The sequence below is a fragment of the Moschus berezovskii genome, chromosome 2 (genome assembly GCF_049115385.1).
Source record: "Moschus berezovskii isolate FMDL1 chromosome 2, NW_MosBer_1.0, whole genome shotgun sequence".
In the NCBI taxonomy this organism is placed as follows: domain Eukaryota; kingdom Metazoa; phylum Chordata; class Mammalia; order Artiodactyla; family Moschidae; genus Moschus; species Moschus berezovskii.
In genome coordinates, this window is record NC_142461.1 from 102,377,847 (window position 1) to 102,399,333 (window position 21,487).

Below are 21,487 nucleotides of genomic sequence, written 5' to 3' on the forward strand. Positions count from 1 at the left end.
AACCTATAGTGGGAAAGAATCTGAAGCTGAACACCTTCAACTAACAATATTGTAAGTCAACCATAGTTAAATAAAATTTTTTTTCAAAAGAGATTAAATCAGGTTTACGGAGAAGATAAAATAGAAAAATAATGGAAGAAATACCTTCAAATAACATTTAATATTAAACTATATTCAAGTAAGCCTGACTTTGGGCTTCTCAGGTGGTGGTCTAGTGGTAAAGAAGCTGCCTGCCAATGCAGGTTAGACGTAAGAGACACAGGTTCGATCCCTGGTTTGGGAAGATCCCCTGGAGGAGGACATGGCAACCCACTCCAGTATTCTTGCCTGGAAAATCCCATGGACAGAGGAGTCTGGTAGGCTGAAGTACTTAGGGCCTTACAAAGTTGGACACGATTGAAGCAACTTAGCACGCACATACACAAGCCTAATTTTGTGCCCATGCTTCTCTTGGCATCTGTTCAGGCACAGTGACAGAAATTTTGACACTTGAATAGTGAGTATTGGGTGAATATTGGTAATATTGATTTTCTTACTTTGTTCATATTGGATATGCACATGTCCCCTTTGTCGGTACCAAAGTTAATGAAAATATGAACTGCTAAAGCACGTTTGCTGTATAATACATTAAACCTGCAAGGTCATAACACAGCCAGTTTGGAGATTTGCTTTTCTTGACCTCAATTTTTCATTAAGAAGTTAGCTACCAAGCTAAGAAGAATTTTTTTTTTTACTGGAAAAAATATATGATTGCTTTTTGTTGTTGTTTGATGATAAAAAGAAAGTGTAGTTCACAATAGCTCTGTAGAATGGCAACCAAAGAAAGTTGCCAAAGAGCGTGAGTGGTAAGAAAGAGGGGAGGAATTGAGAGCCAAGATCATCTTTCTGTTTCTTTGCCTTTTTGAGTCTGTAGATAGGAATGAATCAGTAAGGTCAGGCTATAAACTTGATAAGAAGCTCCTCTGTTTCCCTGTAAAAAGTACTGAAAGTGAGTGTTAGCCCACCCCCCCCCCCCCCAGGGCACTCCTGATGTGTGGCTGGTATTGTAAGGGAAAGGCTATCTGATGTTATCAGTGCGGGACCTCAGCTTAGCTTCCTTGATAGGCTCTCATAGATATGTGGCTTTGTGGTCCTGGATAATCAGCATTGGGAGGTAATGGAGAGGCTGATGTTCCAGGCTGATGATCACAGGGGCCCTTTGGGTTAGTGTGTTTTGATGGATGCTTAGAGACGAAAGCCAGCAAGAACAGTCTGAGGTCTGAGTTTATAAGATGTCGTTATAACTTTGATCATCATGAAACCTAGGGACAAAGAGACATTTTTGTAGATGGGAGATGCATTACCGTTTAGAGTTGCAGGGATCGCCGCAGGTGGGACAACGTTCACAGGTGGGCCCCGAGGCTCCAGGATGCGTGCAAACGCACTTGCCGCACACACAGTCCCCTCGGCCGCTGCAGAGGGTCCCGTCTTCGGGGAGACAGTGTTCTGTGCTGCTGGTGCAGTTACAGTACTCGCCTGTCCAGCCGCTCCTGCACACGCATTCGCCACAGTCGCAGTCGCCGTTATCTGCAAAACAAAGTTCTGGGTTTCTTAGGGCTAAAACCCCTTCCGGATTTTGTGGACCATCTTTTTTTTTGGCCTTTAAACACCATCAAGAAGACTGAAGAAAAAAAAGAGGGATAAAAGTGAGTGCCATGCAGAGGTGGGAAGTAGTGTAGATAGGAGTGTATTTTGCTAATGGTGTGTATTTATTGACTTGGTCTCTTAACTGAAGATCAACTAGGTTGCCTGATGTTATATCAAATAGAATTTATGGGCTGGCTTCCCAGATGGCACAGTGGTAAAGAATCTGCCTGCCAATGCAGGAGACTCAAGAGATGAGGATTCAATCCCTGGGTTGGGAAGATCCCCTGGAGAAAAAAACTGCAGCCCACTCTAGTATTCTTGCCTGGAGAATCCCACGGACAGAGGAGCCTGACAGGCTATATATAGCCCATTGGTCACAGAGAGTCCAACACAATTGAGCATATATGCATGAAATGAGATAATCTAGAAGCCTATAGTTAGCTACTTGATATGTGTGTGTGCAATTATATGTATGTATATATACAGTTGGCCCTACTCTTATGTCTCCCCTCAGTCCAAAGTCTGAGAATAACTTTTAACTCCCTCCAAACTTAACTACTAACAGCTTCTTGTTGACTGGAAACCTTACTGATAACATAAACAGTTGATCAACACATATTTTGTTTGTTACATAGGGTTTCCCTGGTAGCTCAGCTGGTAGAGAATCCACCTGTAATGCAGGAGACTCTGGTTTGATTCTTGGGTTGGGAAGATACCCTGGAGAAGGGATAGGCACTCCAGTATTCTTGGGCTTCCCTAGTAGCTCACATGGTAAAGAATCTTCATGCAATGCGGGAGACCTGGGTTCTATCTCTGGGTTGGGAAGATCCCCTGGAGGAAGGCATGGCAACCCACTCCAGTATTCTTGCCTGAAGAATCCCCATTGACAGAGGAAACTGGCAGGCTACAGTCCCATGGGGTTGCAAAGAGTTGGACACCCCTGAACGACTACTTATTTGTATTTATCGATACTGTAAGTTTACTAGATGAATCATCTGGCAGTACCTACATCAAAATCATCTTATAATACTGTAGATATCAGGCAAATTACTAACACTAGATATCAAAAATGAAAAGATAATGTGAAAAAGAAATTCATGTCTATTTACAGATATAGCTATTTATGCATTGATAATGAAGAAACAATGATATGATTACTTTATGGCAGCCTAGTATAGTTAGTATCATTGTTTCAGAGCAGCCTAGTCTATACACCAATGAATGGTTAAGATGTTTATGGCTATAGTATTAAGGACATATTCATATTACAAACATGATTCCCTTTTCTTAAAAACCACTTACCTTTAATAGTAGGCTGATATGTAGTTTTTCCAATTATGAGAGAGGCATACTAGACAGTAATATAATGCTTTGAAAGCAAAGTTATCAAATAGTAAGAAAACTAACACATTAGTAATTTTATACTAAATATCACTCATTTTATGCCTATGTAAGAATAAACCAATAGCTATATATACTCTATGCATTCACAACATACATAAATTTTTGTATCTCTGTCTGGCTACATAGTTCATCTGTGAATATTTTCAAATCGTTGCAAATCTCCAAAAATATTTCCAATATATTTATTGAAAAAATCTGCATATAAGTGGACCCGTGCACTTCAAACCTGTGTTGTTCAAGGATCAACTGTGTGCATGTGTTTATATATTATTTTTCTCCCGGCAATAGAGATAAGAAGCTATGAGTCCTGAGAAGTGTCTGTGGGCTTGGAGAGGAAAGGGGGTGAAATTCAAGGCATGAGATGCCCAGGGAAGAGGGGGAGGGAGAGGGAGGATGGAATTCTTCAGATGACCAGACTGGGCTGCTATCTGGATGGGGCATGTTTTTATTGCCCTCGAATGGAAGTAACTCATGTAGTGCCTTATCTCCAATGCCTGGCATAGAAAGTTTTTAATTTTTAAGTGAATAGGTTGTTCTGAAGGAGAGGAGGAAGAGCAGCTTAGGACAGGGAAGACAATGAGTTCATCTTTGGTTCTGTGGAGTTTGAAAGACCTGGGGATGGTTGGATATGTATATACAGCCCTGAGGTTTGGGTTTTGTAATCCACCAGGGATAAGTGGCAGTTGAAACCAATGGGGATGAGATTATCTGGGGCAAGCAGATAGAGTAAGTCCCTGGAGAGTATCAACATTTATAATGTAACCAGAGATCATCACAGAAGAGCCAGAGAGGTAAGAGGGGCTCCTGAAGAGCTGGCCAGAGGAGTGTATGAACTACTACAAAATGGTAAATCAAGTGTTTCAGATAATGGGCCTGTGTGTTCTTGCATAGTGTTTTTTGGTTGCCTACCATGCCCAAGATCCTAAACTGGCATTTGATGATCCAAACAAACAACACTTACCTGCAAATTTTGTAACATACTTTTCTTCAGAAAAAGAAGTGTGCACCAGGTATTGCCTCTCAAGTTTTGCTCCTTGGCAACATTCCAAAGACACATGGGCATGGTGGTGGTGCAAGAGTCCATAGTGTGTGAGCGTACAGACATAGATGCGAATAGCACAGGTTTGGGTCCTGGCTCTGGTGTTCCTGGGCTGGGCAAAGTTGGGGAAGTTGCTCAACCCCTCTGTGCCTCAGTTTCCTCATTGGTAAGGAGGGATTATTAATAGCACTACTTCATGGGACTGTTATGAAGATTACCTGAGATAATACATAACAGTGTTTAGAACAGTGCCTGGCCCATAAATAAGCAGTGTGTGCTGTGCTGAGTTGCTTCAGTTGTGTCCGACTCTTTGTGACCCACTGGACTGCAGCCTGGCAGGCTCCTCTGTCCGTGGGATTCTCCAGGCAAGAATACTTGAGTGGGTTGCCATACCCTCCTTCAGGGCATCTTCCCAACCCAGGTATCAAACCCACATCTCATGTTTGCAGCACTGGCAGTTGCGTTCTTTACCACTAGTGCCGCCTGGGAAACACAAGCAGTGTATAAATGTACGTTATTATCATGATTCCTAAATACTATCCAGTAGGAAGAATTTGATAGCAAAATTATCCAGCAGTGTTAAAACTCCTGTAATTATACTGAAAACCAAACAGATGTGAAAGAAATCCCAAGTGAGGCAGGTTTCCATTTTTTGGAGATGCTGCCATATTCATTGCAGAAAGAAGGATTCTGAGTTTTCGCTTGTAAACTTTGGTCCAGTAGGTGGTTACTTTTCTGCCTTCATGACCTGGCCTTAAGAGACAGGGAGAAAGTAATCCCAGAACAAACGATAAACCACAAAGATTTTGAAGCTAGATTCTGACTGCTCCTGGTGTGTGTGTGTGTGTGTGTGTATACACATATGTAGGGAGAGAGACAAAGAAAATATGACATACACTTCTCTAATGAGAGATGAGTTGAAATTTATCTGGATCCATGACATTAATGCTGCATTTCATAACCTATTTAATTCATAATTGAACTAATTAATTTAAAGCTAAGAATAGTTAGGTGATTTAGGCCAAAACCATTCATTTACTTTTTATATATAAACTGTCACCTAAACTTCAATGGCTTTTTGTTTATTCCTTATCAAAGGTGGAAACTTACTTTCATGATAGGGAGAGATTTCTATATTAAAGTTTATTCTGAAAAATGCATAAAGTGTATAAATATTGTCAAATGAAATGAGCATTTTGAAAGGCTTTGAGAATGCCCAATTATATCGCTCCATATAAAAATTACTTGGCAGAAATTTTAGAAAATCCTTCTAAGAGCTCCTTGCAGAAATTAGAAACTCTCCTTTCTTTGGGACTTCAGAACCATTAACTGGGTCACGAAAGTTGTTCACTGATATCCACAAACAACTACTTATCCAAGGTAGCTGTTCATACAACAATAGCTTTATAGTGACTTCATGTAGAAACAAGATGATAATCAAAGATTGAGAAAAAATTATTAGGTTCTTTTGATAGGGTTAGATCTTTCTGGAATGCCATTGACTGATAACTAAGAGCATGATAGGAAGCTTTTTCTATAATGCTGTTTGTCTGCTGGATTTTCCAGTTTCTTAGAATCAAAATTTTAAAGACTAATGGAATTTGGGCAAGGGAAAAAAAAAATCAGTGGAGTCCTATATCTTACAGATGGATAGAATAAGGTGCATGGGAAGAACATCATGATAATAGCCCTTTGGAAAAGCGACACATTGCAGAGTCTATTTGTTATAAAATAAGTAGATTTACTTGAGAAGTGGGGGTTTCCCAGCTGGCTCTAGTGGTAAAGAACCCAGCTGCTAATGCAGAAGACTGAGAGATGTAGATTCAATCCTAGGGATTCCCTGGAGGAGGAAATGGCAATTCACTCCAGCATTCTTATCTGGAGAATCCCATGGACAGAGGAGCCTGCTGGGCTACAGTCCATGGGGTTGCAAAGAGTCAGAAACGACGGAAGCAACTTAGCAGGCACACACGCACATGAGAAGTAAGGCTGTAGCATAGTCAGGCTGCTGTTGGAAACAACAGCGTCAAGAGCATGTGTGTTCACAGGCCAGGATCAAATTTACCCCCACACTAAGCACAATGCCAGGCACACAGTACGTATTCCATTACTCTTTCTTGAATTTAAAGCTAAGAACAGTTAGGTGATTAAGGCCAAAACCATTCATTTACTTTTGTACTTCTTTGTACTTGATTGTACTTTTAAAAGAGAAAGTTATAGAGTAACATTATTTGAGATGTTACTAAGCACAAAATTGCTTTTGAGAAACAGTCATGGTTGAGGATGGGGAAGTACTCCAATAAATGAAGGAAAAGGGCATTGGTAAAGTTTTCTGAGTCCAATTGCAGAAATAATTGTATTTTCTATATAGAATTTCTTTAGTAATCACTGTATCTGATACAAAAAGAGGCAGTATTGTCAGACTGTCTGAACCACAAATGGTCAGATCAGATTGACTCTTTGAATTTATATCTGTCTGCACGCATGACATAAAATAAAATGAAAGACCATCAAACACTGGGACGAACTGTGTTGTTGAACACAATCCAGGATTTCTACAGCCTTAGATCTCTTTGACTTCAGAATTAAAGGGTGAAAAATAGGTGGGGTCAGTATTGCTGTTATACTGTATTTGATTACATTTCGGATTTTTTTTAAAGGCAATTTCAAACGTCTTGAGCACATATTTTATTAAAGATTTCTATTAGAACTGCAATCTAAAGTTCTGCTGAATAGATTCTTTCTGAGATGTGGTGATGGTCTCTGGCCTCAGGCTGTGTTCTCTCTGTATCTTGTGAAAAGAGGACCAATGTGGGTTTGGAAACACACCCATTAGATAAGGAAAAACACCTTTGAATGAAAGGGGCGAGAAATGTGTCTCAGTCTGGACAGACCCTAAACTTTTCACTCTCCAAGGGGAAAGAAAGAAGGCAGCCTCAGAGGAATCTGTTGCAGCAGCAGAAGCCAAGAAATGAAACGGAGGTGCACTTCTAAGGGTATCAGATGGTTTTCAAAGAGCTTGGGATTCTCTGAGGCTTCTTTTCTTGGGCCTTTTCTTCTGAAAATCAGTCTCTTTTATATGTTCCTGACACTGTGGTTGAAAAACATACCTTGCTTGGTTTTCTCTAAAGGTAATGGCTTTCTGTTTTGAAAAGCTATCTGCTCACACACTGTGGGAACAAAATAAAAAAGATGTGAGGCCTTAAATTCAGCCGTCAGTTACTATTTAAATTGTAACACAAATCTGTATCATTTAAAAGTATATGAACACATTTGTAATTCTTGTCTGACTAGACTGTACTTAAATACATATGTTTATCTCCCAGAATGATTTTATATAGTCATATAATATGTAATATATTCTTAAACTACAGTGATTTTACATCTAGAAGGGATACTAGAATGTAAATTTTCCTGCTATTTATAGCTTTTTTCAATCTCAAAAAATTCAAGCAATTTTTCATTTTTACCCTTTCCATAGCCTTCTTCACATATGTCCTTATTCATCTTATTATGCATGCCTGCATGCCAAGTTACTTCAGTTGTGTCCCACTCTTTGCAACCCTATGGACTGTAGCCCACCAGGCTTCTCTGTCCATGGGATTCTCCAGGCAAGAATACTGGAGTGGACTGCCATGCCTTCCTCCAGGGACTCTTCCCAACCCAGGGATTGAACCTGTGTCTCTTATGTCTTCTGCATTGGCAGGCAGGCTTTTTACCACTAGCACCACCTGGGAAGTCCCATTGAGCTTATTATACCCAGTGTCTAACGTAGCATATCATGAACAAAGGGCCTGAAAGACCATTTAGTATTTTTGTGTCCCTTGTTCTTTGCCGTGTGTCCCTTAAGCAGCCTGGCTTCTTATCTTCCCAAAGTAATAGGCATTTAAGAGTTAGGTCACATACAAGGAGCCTGAACTAGAATAGTGTGGAAGATAATGTAATTTGATTACATGCAGTTTTGTGGCATCTAAGTAATAACCAAAAAGAACAATCTTTCATCCCCAGGGAAATAATAATAGAGATATAAGTTCAGTTGGCAGAGATCTCACCCCTAGGGAATGTCAGAGTCAGAAAAAATATAAGTGAAGATCTTAGTCTAAAGGTGAACACATTCAATTGATCAGCAAACATTCATTGGGCACCTATTATGTCCAGGCGGCTGTGGCAGGGGCCGAGGATGCAAAGCTCCTCCTTGACACCTGCACAGTCTCCCAGGAAGGTGGGTTTGGACATAGCCTACCTCCGCAGAGCAGCCCCTTGTGTCTCAAGCAGGAGAAGTTGTCACACTGGCAGTAAGGCCCGTAAATGTTTCCATAGGGGGACAGGTGGCAGACACACTGCCCGCAGTAGCAGTCGCCTCTCCCACTGCACGAGGGGAGCTCCGGGGCCTCTTTGCAGGACTCGGTGCTCAGCGTGTCCTCCCCGCACTCGCAGTGGTGACCCATGTGGCCAGGGTTGCAGGTACACACCCCGCACTGGAAGGAGCCATTGCCGTTGTTGCACTTGGAGCTGTTCACCTCCACGTCTTTCTGGCAGTCACAGCTGCATTCCGGGCTGACGAGGATTTCCAGAGCGTCCCCCAGTCCCACGGGCTTTAAGATAATGTGCCTGCTCCTTCTGTCACAGTTTGGTAAACTCACAGTCACGTTGAATGAAGCCTGGAAAAGAAAATACTAATTATCTTCTTCTAATCACCAAAATGATCTTCCCTTGTGGCTCAGTGGCAAAGAATCTGCCTGCTAATGCAGGAGATGTGGGCTCAATCCCTGGGTCAGGAAGATCCCCTGGAGAAAGAAATGGCAACCCACTCCAATATTCTTGCCAGGCAACCCCATGGACAGAGGAACCTGGTGGGCTTCAGTCCACGGGGTCACAAAAGAGTCAGATATGACTTAGTGACTAAACGATAAGAGCAACAAGCCATCAAAATGCACTGGAGTATACAGAGCCCATGGGGATCAGCCTTCCCGAAAGCATTTATTAGGAGATCTTTGAAAATTGCTTTTGAAATTCTTGAAAGGAAAAGTCCAGCTTTACTGCACTAAGATAACTTCTGACAGATCATCTGAATGACTTTTCAGATGCTCTATTGATCTCTACTTACTATGTCTCCCACCTTCATGTGAGAGCATTTCTTTTGGTGTGGAAAGGGGATCCCGGTGGTACAGATGGCTGTGAATGACAGGTTGAGGCCTTCTGTGTCTCCTAACACTTCCAGCTCCACCTCAGACCTCAGTTCCTTTAGATGAGACATAAAGAGTTGAACAAGATCATGACCAAAAAATAGAACCAAAAGAGAAGAATCTGTGATCATGTTCATTAAACAACAAATGGATAAAATTAAATTTGGTCTAAAAGAAATTCACCAGGTCACCAGTCAAGCAAGAAAGCAAGTAATACATACACACACACACAAGCATATTTTATCAAATCTAAGATGCCATCCATTAGAAGATTCACCGTTATTTTATGACAATTAAACTGCGACAAAATACTTCGAGATTGTTCAGCACTATATATGAATTAAACCTGTCAGTTCATCATTGATTTAAAAATTATTTTATTCATCTTGAGGGTTTGGCAAATTTCTCTAGTCCTGAATTTCAAGGACTGGATTATAGTCCAGTCTTATGAATTATAGTCCAAGCATGGTATATAAAAGGCAAATCTTTTGCTTATATCTCAGTAGCAAAATATAACAATAGCTTTCTTTACCTGTCTCCTAAGTATCATCATTTTTTAGGTCCCATAAAGCAGCTGGTGGTTACTCTGAAAGGAATACAGATCATTCCTCCAACAGAGAATACTTGCTTTGCTGATATCAGTGTTTGCTTCCCTGTTATTCTGTTTTGGTGCACTTCTGCATATATAATAACTCTTCAATATCAAATCATAGTGAAAACTTGGAAGATATTTTAAAATTGTGATTGTCCTCAACACTTATAGTACCAGCAGTGCACGTCATGAATGGAAGTGTCAACAACACATTCAATTACTGCCAAGTTATGCATGTGCAGGCAATGAAAACTACATTGTGACTTTCGTTCTACTGAAAGCATTGGTAAGACATGACTAATCAAAGTGTAACTACTGTTAGAGATGCTAAAATGTGAGAGAGCGTGTGCCTTGAAATCAATACTGAAATTTATTGAGTCCCTTTTGTACATTTAGTATAGCGCCAGGTCTGGGCGAATGAGCATAAGATAGGATTTCTGCCATCAAGATGATCATCTTGCTGAAAAAAATAAGATGCAGTCAAGTGAAGCAGTTAGCATACAGTGTCAGTCAGTGTACCATTAAATTAGAAAAAAAAAAATGTGTAATACATAAGGGTTTGGGAGAATTCAGAAAAGAGGGCAGTCAGTGAAGGCTGAAGTATTAGAAGAGCGGACCTTAATGGCTGTGTTGGATTTAGATTGCTGGAGGGGATGACAGTGGTATTTCAAGTGAGGGGACCAGAAAAGAGAAAACTCTGTGCCAGGAGTGGTTCAGAATGGAGACAAGAGGTGCTCAGCCCAAGCCTGCACCCCAACTGTCTGGGGAGATACCTAACCACAGAAAGCCCTGTAGTTTGGAGAGATGAGTTAAGACCTGTGAAAAGCATTTCCTGAAGCTTTTAAACAGGGGCCTGATTTACTGAAAATACCACTGCAGGGAGGCTGTCTGGAAAGTGTGTGCAGGACAGGCTAGAGGAGAGGATAGGAAAATCTGAGTCAAGGAAGCTGGCATGTGGCTGCATTCACCCCTGCCTGAGACACGACGAGGAATGGGATTGTTGATTACGAAGGTAAAGGAGAAGACTAGATAAAAGATAAACGATTCCTCTTTCTTTTGTAAAAGAGAAGTCTGTATTTGGGGGACAAAACCAAATTATTTTTTAAAAACAGAATAAAAACAAATTGCAAAATATTATGAAGTCATACCTCCTCTAAAAGGATTTGAGTTCCTATGCACCTTCCATTGATAGAATTTTAAAGGCGTATTCAGATTCAAACTTTCCTGAAGTATAATTTGTCACCTGCATGTTTAAGAGGACCCCGCCTTCCTTGTAATTTTAAGTTGCTTACTGTAAATTCTAAGTCACTCCTCTTCCCTGCTTTGTTATTCGTTCCACATGATCACTCCTTCCACTGAGGAACACAGGCTGACTTTTTTAGAATGTAGTCTTTGTCAGAGATTGAAATGTCATTTCTCAGTCCTAAAGATTATTTGCATCATGTCTTAAGATTTCAAATTCTGCCAATTTAGCATTCAAATGAACCCTGCAAATCTGTTTTATCTTAGCTAGTTACATTTCCAGTTTATTCACTCAGAAAACATTTATTGAGTGGCCACTATGTACTGGACACTGTTCTTTAAGACCTCTAAAATAGCTGATCCCTTGACTGAGTGTGGGAGGACAGAAAGGAAACCACACAATACATAAGAAAATTATGTAGCACCGGAAGGTAATAAATGCTACAGGAAAATGTTAGGGTGGGATAATGAAGATTAAGAGAGTGTGGGCAGGGGGTGTAGGCTGTGATCTTTTAAAAGTGGTCAGGGTGGGATTTGTTAAGAAGGAGATGTTTCAAGAAAGTGAGAGAAAATTAGCCATGCATATTTATGTGAGAAAATATGTTTCAGGAAGAGGGTGCAGCCAATGTGAAGGCTTAAAGACAGGATGATGTTTGGAAGCAGAACAGCAAGGAGGGCGGAGTTACTGTACTGGAGCAGAGAGTTAGAGTTAGCAGAAGGTGAGTTCAGAGGTAATGGGGTGAAGGGGACCAGACCTGGGAGGGTACTCATGGAATGTTATAAAGACTTCAACTTTTACTCTATGTAAATGAGAAAACAATTAGGGGTACCTATAGAAGGGTGATGGTAACCTGCCTGCCAGTGCAGGAGATGTGAGGGAGGCGAGTTTGATCCCTGAGTCACAAAGATCCCCTGGAGAAGGGTGTGGCAGCCCACTCCAGTATTCTTGCCTGGAGAACCCCATGGACAGAGGAGCCTGGTGGGCTACGGTCCATGGGGTCACAAGAGTCAGACACGGCTGAAGAGACTGGGCGTGCGTTCATGCATGCACATAGAAAAGTGATAGGAGTTAATATTTTCAATGAAAACTCTAGCTGTTTTGTTGAAAGCAGGATGCAGGAAAACAGAAGTAGAAACAGGACATAGCATTTTGGCAATTTTGCAATAATTCAGGTCAATGAGGAAGATGGCTCCAACCAGGACGACAGTGATTGGACAAAATTCTAAATAAATCTGAGGGTAGAGTCCACAAAATTTCCTGGTGGATTAAGTGTAAAGTGTAAGAGAAAGAGAGGAATCAGGATCATTTCAAGCATTTTGTCTCTAGCAATGTGAAGAATGGAATTACCATTAGTTGAGGAGGAGGAAACTATTGGTGAAGTGTGTTATTCTGCTGAATAACCTGGACTAACATATCAACTGACTCCTAGATATCTCCCTTTGGATGTTTAATAGAAACATATATCCTGGTTGTCAGGCAGCATGGAGGGCCTGCTTAAGGTCCATGATCATGAATTTAAAGTGAGACCAGGTAGCATGATTGCATGTTTTTCTCACTTCCATTCAGCTGTGCAGAGTGACTGAATTTGACCAGGACTACAGTTGGCCAAAAACCTCAAAGGAGCAATAAGGTTCAGGGCAGTTGAAAGTATTTCTAAGCAGTGGCCAGAATGACTGAATTTAAACTGGATAACCAGGTGAGAGAAGACATCAGAGGGAACTGTACAGGGAAGATACAGTCAATTAATTAGAGATCCTTCTGGGGCTGGAAAAAACATGAGGGGAATTAACAAGAATAAGGTGAAAAGATTAGAAATGGTGAGTGGACAATTGATTGCACACAACTGATACTATGGAGGTGTTTATTGGCAAGGATAAGGTTTAAGGTATGACAAGAGAGTGAAGATATGAAGAAGTAATTAAGTGGGACGGGAACAAGGTCATTTCAGAATTGGAGTTCAAGAAACTGAGAACCCAGGATACGGGAAGGACCATATATATATGGGCTGAAATCATCAAAAAATAAGACAGGAGCAGCACTGGAGATAGAGGAACAGTGAACTAAGTGAGAAATGAGGGCTATAACCTGGAACTCTGTAGATTACAGCGGTTAGGGGCAGTGAGTAGCATAATCTAACCAAAATGAAGGCAATCTCAGCATTGATGTAATACATCCTATTGCAGATTTCACCGGGAATATTTTAATATGAATTTCCCAAAGCAAGGACATAAATATATGTCTGTAGGTTTCATCTTTTCATTCGCTCATTTACTGAGCATCTACTATGAGCTAGACAAAACAAAACAAGTCTCTTCTCTTCCAGAACTTAAATGCCAACTGAGGAGCTTACCCTTGGGAGCATTAATATTTCAACAGTTTTATTATGTGATTAGAGAAGGAAAGAGAGTAATAAATGATGGCCAGATGAATACACATCTGGTATTTAAGGGTTTTTTGAAATGTCAGTGTAAAATACTGAGCTGAAGTTTGTAGTCACTAATCATAAACACGAATTGTTTGCCCCTGCCCCACTACAAGTCAGAAGCGTTTTATGTTTTCTCTCAGTATAGTCTCTTTCCTTCTCTCTCTTTCTCTAGGTTGGGAAGAAATCCAGTCCACGGGTCTCCATGTTTTAAAGTCCTTTTCAGTTCAGTTCGGTTCAGTCGCTCAGTCATGTCCTTTTCGGATACACTTAAAAATTATACAATAGAAAAACAAGTTGAACTAGTGCCAAGATTTGCTGCATGCTTCATAGTGACTCATCGAGTTTCAACCATAACTCCAGAGCAAGATTGTTTGATTTAAGAATAATAGACACTTCATAATTTTGAGACAGTAAAATAAAGACACAAGATTCACTTCAAATGTTTGATGTCTTGATTTCAACTACTCTGTAAGTTACATGACTGGGGACATAAAGTGAGACATAAACTCTGACAGAGCAAGCAGGGGCGCAGACAGGTCTGGTCAGATGAGAGGGGAAATATTTTTGACAATTCACTGTTTTATAATTTGCTTACCTCATGTGAAGATGCTAGTAGCCAGCATTTTGGAGAGTCCTGAATTAAAATTGAGCGTGTTCTAACACAGTTAAGGTTTGCCACGTGATTTTATTTGATTCTACACATTAAAACTTTACTGCTTGAGAGGGAGGAAGGTTTTTATAGTATTTTGTTGACAAGCTTTCTTGTCTGGAAGAATTTCAAACATGAACTAACATGGTGATTAATTTTTGATGTGAGCTAAGAAAACTGAAGTTTCTGAGGATATGAATTAAAAACACCCTCATCTCATAACTTTAATGAACCATCTGTGTTTTATTCTTTGAGAAAAAATACCTTGCTTTTCCCCATTAGAGTCTCAAAATTGGTGGGGTGATGTCAAAAAAAAAAAACTGGTGTGGGGAGTTTCTTAAAATATGTCGCTCTTCCTCCCCTTAAAGTTCTGATAAGACATTTGTGAAAGGAATCTAGACACACGTATTTTAAAAAAACCTTCCAGATGATTCTGAAATGTCAGGGAACACTGGTTCTGTATATGCTAAGTATTGTTATACAGTGCATATTTATCACTTATTTGTAATTTTAAAACATCAAAAATTAGCATTTTATTCATTTGTTATTATGCAACTGACATTTGGAGCAAATATGAGAGCTTTACTGTTTTATAAAATGTTATTTTTTTCATTTCTGTCCTAATGTAGAACTCCATCTTTGTGTGTGTATGTGTGTTTCTTTGTAAGGAAAAGCAAATGAGGGGCTGAGAGTAATATTTAGGAACCAAAATAAAAAGAGTTGGCAACAGGCCACGCTCTGTTGATTGGGATATGAAATGGAGACAGAGAGAAAACGTAGCAACCCTGTAGGTTTGTATCTTATTTTAAGGGAAGAATTCTGTCCTCAGGCACTAATTTACAAAGACAAGGCAAAAAAAGAAAAAAAGTTTAAAATGTATTTATATGATATAACACTAATGGAAAATTTCCCTGATTCCTCAAAGCAGAGAATCTACAAGGTGGTGTTCCTGATGTGCTTTGCTGTGTTTTCCCTTGAGTTATGATATAGTCTCATTAAGCCTGTGGAGTTAGCTCTCATAGCTGTTATTCATTGGCAATCTAAACGATTTTTTTTTTTTTAGGCAGAGAAGAAGAAAGCTTAATTGTATGACTCATGAAGTCTTTTCAGTAGAATTAAAATTCTGCAGGTGACAATGCTGCAGTTGGTTATTACTATAAAAACAAACTTAACTTTATGATCAGGTTTATGAGTTTTCTACCTTCTGCCCCACCTTCTGGGGAAAATATCTGCAAATAAACTGAACAAAATTTACATTTTGGCTGCATTAATGCAGAGAGATTTTCTTTGGATAAGCATTATCTCTACCAACAAAGGAGAGTGCATTTAACTGCCTAAAACATATCTTGGTTTTTAAACATCAAATAAATGCAAAAAGACCCCAACAGTAAAATATCATACTTCATAAGCTGAGATGATCAGCTGGAGAATGTTTCCAGAGTCCTTCTGAAGTACCCCTACTGTAGCTCCAGGAATGAGTTTTGCATAATTCTGTAAACAAACAAACAAATAAACAAGTCAGTCTTTACTCACTGTAACTGAGAAGCATTAAGTGTGGGATTCAACCTATGGCTGAGATCACCTCTATTTAACTGGCCGGGAGAAACAGGTTCCTGATAATAAGCAGTGTTTGTCCTGAAACTATAGTTGTGCCTCGTGCTGCTTCCTGAACTCAAGCAGGAAATGAAATGGCCAGAGTTGCGGCAGGGGAAATCTGATGCCTGTGGTGGCCTTAGTCTAGGGATGTAATTGACATCACAACAGGAGTTAAGTTTCAAATAGAAATAACATGTATACAACATTTTTGATTTGGGGAGCATCCTTTTTCTAAAAAGTTCTGAGCTCACTACAAGGAACTCTCTTCTATTTTTTTTTTTTTTTTTTTCCGTAGCATTTGCAGAAACTAAGGTTTGGGTCACTTGAGTCCCTCACTGCCATCACGTCACCCCTCAGGTCAATCAGTCCAGAGGTCTTAATTGTCAGTCATTGTCAGTTGCCTGGTAGAGCAAAGGAGTGAATTGTTTGAATGCTTGCTGTTAACTCCTCCTTTCCTAGCAGCAGTGAGCACTCTCTTCGGGATGTCACACTGTACTTGAGTTGGTTGGAATCACTCCTCACTCATCAGGATTGTGTGAATCAGCACTTAGCTCTAAACCGTCTGCATTCTCCATGTACATTGCTTCCCCTGAGATGTCGTTCCCACCAGAGGAGAATTCACTGTATTAGTTCATCCCTTCAGGTATCAAACACGGCTAAGGAATGAAGCATTGCAAAGAAAGCAATTTTCTAGACTGCTGAAAATTATCCCTTCCTTGTTTACGCTTTAAAACTATTTTCAAACAAAAATTTTCTTAAAATATATAGGACAGACTTCTGTCTTCTTAAATCAAGACATTCAAGCATACCTTGACATTTTTCTTGACGAAATAGTCATAATATTAACTATAACTCTATAATCATCAAGGACTTCTCAAATTTAGAGATAGATCACACCCTTGCCAAATGGACCCCACTCTCTATGCTTTTGGGTTTTTTTAAATTTTTTTTAAAATAGTTTCTGCCTTCTTGTTAAGCTGTAAGGTATCACTCGGCTACCAAGTCATTCATTCACTTACTATTGCATTCAACAATATCTATTAAGTAGGCTTAATATGCTGTGCTACATCAAGAGGAAACAATCAGTCATTTTGTCCGCTGTTCTCCTCTAAAGTATTTGTGTGCTGTGAAATTAAATGACTGAATTTATTATAATTGTAGGGAAAAAAGAGAAATAAGCTTTCAGTGAAAAATTTAGGGCATTTCCTAAGGTTCAAACATAGTAACACCCTACCTCATTTAAGTAGTTTAAAAAATGCACAAAACTAAATTAGAATTGGGGCTTCCCCAGTGGCTCAGCAGCAAAGAATCTGGTGCAATGCAGAAGACACAGAAGACATGGGTTTGATTCCTGGATTAAGAAGATCCCCTGAAGGAGGGCATGGCAACCCACTCCAGTATTCTGGCCTGGAAAATCCCATGGACGGAGAAGCCTGGCGGACTATAGTCCATAGGGTTGCAAAGAGTCGGATACAACTGAAGTAACTGAGCACAAATTACATTAATTTTTATTATTAATTATAATCATGATGCTAAATAAATAAATCAAGACAAAGGGAATCAAAGAGAGGAACAAATGAAGCCTAGCTGATGTGGAACACCAAGGAGTGGTGGGAGGTCCCCCACTAGAGGTGGGCACCTGGGTTAAATCCAAACCTTCTCCTTGTATATGGGAAAATGAGCTTTGGTTTTAATTTGTGGGTTTTGTTATGTCCTACTTATTTCACCATTTGTGATTGTGTTTAAATTTGAAGTGGATGGAAATCTGAACTCTTAAAAGAGGATCAGTTGTCCATCTGCTTTGATGTGCATTTTATTACTGAAGGTGGGTAATCACCCAGGTAACATCCCTCGAGTTACTTTGGGTCTCCCCATCACTGGTTGTTGAATGGGGCCCCCTTTGGTTTCCCCAAGTCAGGTAGAACTTGTCAAATATGAGGAAGGCACTGGTTCATCGACCTACCTTTTCAAATAAACACATGTCAAAAGGGCCATGAAGCATGAGAACTGTGGTTAGCAGCAAATACCTAAATGGGAACTTGGATTTCACTCAAGTGGAGCTGGAATATGTGTAAATTTGACCGGTCCCAGAAGAGCTTGACAAAGACAGGTTTAGAGCCATTTGACAAAGAATTCCAAGGCCCTTAGCTCTGCATGAAGCTGTTATCCTTGAAAAATGTCCTGCAATCTCCAAGGCCAATATATAATGAATATTTTCTAGAAGCACTAGTTCAAGTGGCCTCCAGATTTGGAGTTAATTCTTGGTTAACAAAGCCAAATCCATGCACTTCCTAAAGCATAATTATGATCCTGCCTGTGTATGACATTTGACTTTCGGCTATTAGGACAAGTGGTTTAATGTTAATAGCATTTGCTGATTGCCACTAGAGTGAGGGTACAAAGGAGTTGGCAGCTAGCAGTACCCAGGGATGACACTGATCATTGTGGAGAGGAAGACTATTAATTAATTTCTGGATGCTGATTCCCTGTAAAAGCAGTGGAAATAACTAACTAAGGACGTGGGCAATTTGGCTTTCTGATCTAACACTGTAAAAAAATTACACTTTAAATCTTGTAGTATTATGATTACTGTAAATATCATGTGTCAAATGCCTCTCTTTTACTAAAACTCTAAAGTGCATTATAAATTGTCCTGATTAAACATGTTTAATATTAGCAAAAGGGTGATTTGCATGCCTGGATGTGAAAAATTATAGCAGTGTGATTGGGAAAGAGAACTCTTGGATATTAGAAATGGTGAACTCTGAAAACAGAAGGGTGTATGAGCTGATTAGATATGCAGACTTCTCTGCTTGGGCTTGAATTTCCTGGGCTTGTGATCCCTGTTACCTGTCCATGGATTTTCCTAATTATAGATTTTCTCCCCTTTCTCACCACCATGCCACCCAGGAGTTCCTGAGGTTGCTTTTCTCACTTGTGTTTGCAAGGTTGGCTTTTTCTGCTCACCTTCATTTTCTTGACTTCCTTCATCAAGCCCTATTTTTTTCTTTTTGGCTCACTTTCTTCCCCCATCTCAGAAAAAATTTATTTGTCCAACAGTCTCCATTTGCTCCCTGGAAATCTCCTGTCTGTCAAGGGTAGAGGATAAGACAAGGACAAAGGGTGATTTAGCCGGCAGGCATCAAAGCCTTCAGAGGCCCATGCCTGAGTTCACACTTGCACATATTGGGATCATCTCAGAGAGTGTCTCTAAGTTCAGGGCCTCTGGGTGTCTGACTGCCAGAACTGGCCATCAGGTGTGCTCTCGTGCTTGCCTGAGGGCAGAGGAACCGCAGATTCACACAACTGCCACCCCAGGTCACCATGGATAGGCAGCGGGTTGTTATTCTCCTCAGAGACGGGCTGAGGACCTTGGCTGCCCCTTGGCTGCTTTTGATGCTCTCTTGCTGTCCTCACCTGGGAGAGATGGCTCCCGAAGGGACTCCCGCTTCTGCCTTGATGGCACTTCCTGTTGGGTTAACGCTCATCTTCAGGTTCAGAGCCTGGTTCTGTTCTGCGATATGGTTTATTATTAGCTATATCCTTGCTGGATATCGTGATGGGGTTTTTGCCTTCAGTGGTGACTCTCCTGGACCCTTATATCCTTCTCTTGTGACGTTTCTGCTGTTGTGTCATGGGTTCCTTACCACCTCAGGCTCATCAGCCACCATTTGTACAGACCACACTATAATATTCTTTAGCGGAGGAAGGGGGCTTCCCCACTGATGCTAGTGAACCCTCTGCCAATGTAGGAGGCAGAAGAGATGCAGGTTTGATCCCTGGGTTGGGAAGATCCCCTGGAGGAAGTCATGGCAACCCACTCCAGTATTCTTGCCTGGAGAATCCCATGGACAGAGGAGCCTGTCAGGCTACAGTCCACGGGGTTGCAAAGGGTCAGACATGATTGAAGTGACTTAGCATGCAGAAGCAGAGAGAAGATGAGAAGTCAGAAGTCAACTTGCCATCTATCTGCTAGTGGCATTTTGATAAAGAATTTGTAAAACCAAATATTTAGAGCAACGTGCTGCTTCTTTTCAGGCTCTGTGCATGCTTAACTCTTGCTGTGGAGCCTCGTTAATACGGAGGGATTTTACACTCAGCCCTGTTTATTTTCAACAATATATGATTAACCAGTGCCACTATTCTTATTCTTTAACTATACCTACTAAATGTTTTCCTGCTAAAATATATTTATTACAAGGTTGGCTTGTAAGATTAACAATCTGTGAGCTTATATATACTGTTTACAAATATTTTCTCTAGTCTTTCACAGTAATTTCTTTGGTCATTACCTTAAAAACTCTTTCACTAGTGGCTCCTGTTTGTGCATTTTCTCTCTCCCTCTCTCACAACTTTAGTAGCAGTATAACACATATACACAATGTACAAGGAGTAAGGATATAGTTCACTGGATATGAACTTTGTTTAAAAAGTAAACAAGGAAGTATAACTACCAAGATCAAGAACTAGAACACAATCAGCCCCTAGAATCCTCCCTTGTACTACCTACCTCCCAGTCATTGTGGGGAAAAAAAAGAAAGCAAAAGTGTTACTCGCTCTTTGTGACCCTATGGACTGTGGCCCACCAGGCTCCTCTCTCCACAGGATTTTCCAGGCAAGAATACTGGTGTGGGTTGCCAACCCCTTCTCTAAGGGGTCTTCCTGATCCAGGGATCAAACCCACATCTCTTGCATTGCAGGCAGACTCTACCATCTGAGCCACCAGGTCATTACTCCTCCTCTAAAAGCCTACCCACTGTTTTGACTTTTCTCACTATAGATAGAAGTCAGGAGAGATAACTTCATGCCCTACACCAAAGCATGACCTATAAAGGAAAAGACAGATAAATAAATTTAAGAATTTCTGCTCTGAAAAGATGCCTTTAAGGGAGTGAGAAGAAACCGCTGAGTGGGAGAAAGTGTCTGTAACACATGAATCTCATTCGGTACCAGAATGTCCAAACAACACCTACACACCAGCAAAGAAAAGACTTCTTTTAGTTTAAACAAACAACAAAAGCAACAAATATATATATATATATATATATATATATATATATAATATATATGTGTGTGTGTGTGTAAGAGGCAAAAGAATAGGTGAGAAGTGTTCAGCATCATTAATCATTAGATAAATATAAATGGAAACCACAATGAGATGCCAGGGTGCACGCACTGCAATGGCTACAATTGGAAAAACTGACAGTGCCCGCACGTACTTCCCCCAGGAGTCTAAATTGGAAAACTGGCAGTAGTTACTATGGCTGAACTTATCCTAGCAGTTCCACTTTTAGGTACATCCACACAGCAGAAACAAACCCACAGGATGTGGGTGTTCTGAGATGAGAAAATGCATAGAGAGGCCAAAATTCTATTGTCAAGATGATGCTTCTCGGTGGTAATCAATGCATGCGTGCTAAGTCACTTCGCATCCGACTCTTTGTGACCCTATGAACCATAGCCTGCCAGGCTCCTCTGTCCATGGGATTTCTCACACAAGAATACTGGAGTAGGTTGCCACGCTCCCCTCCAAGTGACCTTCCCAACCCAGGGATCGAATTTGGTATCTTGCATGTCTCCTGCATTGGCAGGCAGGTTCTATACCACTAGCACCACCTGGGAAGCAAGATGTGACCTAAATTGGAGAAAATGCCAGTGATTCTGAAGTAGTCTCAGAGCTTTCAGGTGTTGGCCACAGGGAGTAATTAGCTCCTACCAGGATTCCTT

General features: G+C 40.5%; 1 protein-coding gene across 4 annotated transcripts in view; it reads right to left on the reverse strand.

The window, feature by feature from the left end:
• The window catches only part of ITGB6 (integrin subunit beta 6), a 144,153-nt gene that overhangs the window by 22,496 nt on the left and 100,170 nt on the right, over positions 1-21,487 (reverse strand). For all 4 annotated transcript variants that reach the window (XM_055398731.2, XM_055398730.2, XM_055398732.2 and 1 more), the window contains 4 exons: positions 15,566-15,655; positions 9,177-9,311; positions 8,313-8,730; positions 1,344-1,566 (listed from right to left, as the gene is read on the reverse strand). In XM_055398731.2, the coding sequence (XP_055254706.2) occupies positions 1,344-1,566; positions 8,313-8,730; positions 9,177-9,311; positions 15,566-15,655 (866 nt within the window). The remainder of the gene's footprint in view (positions 1-1,343; positions 1,567-8,312; positions 8,731-9,176; positions 9,312-15,565; positions 15,656-21,487) is intronic.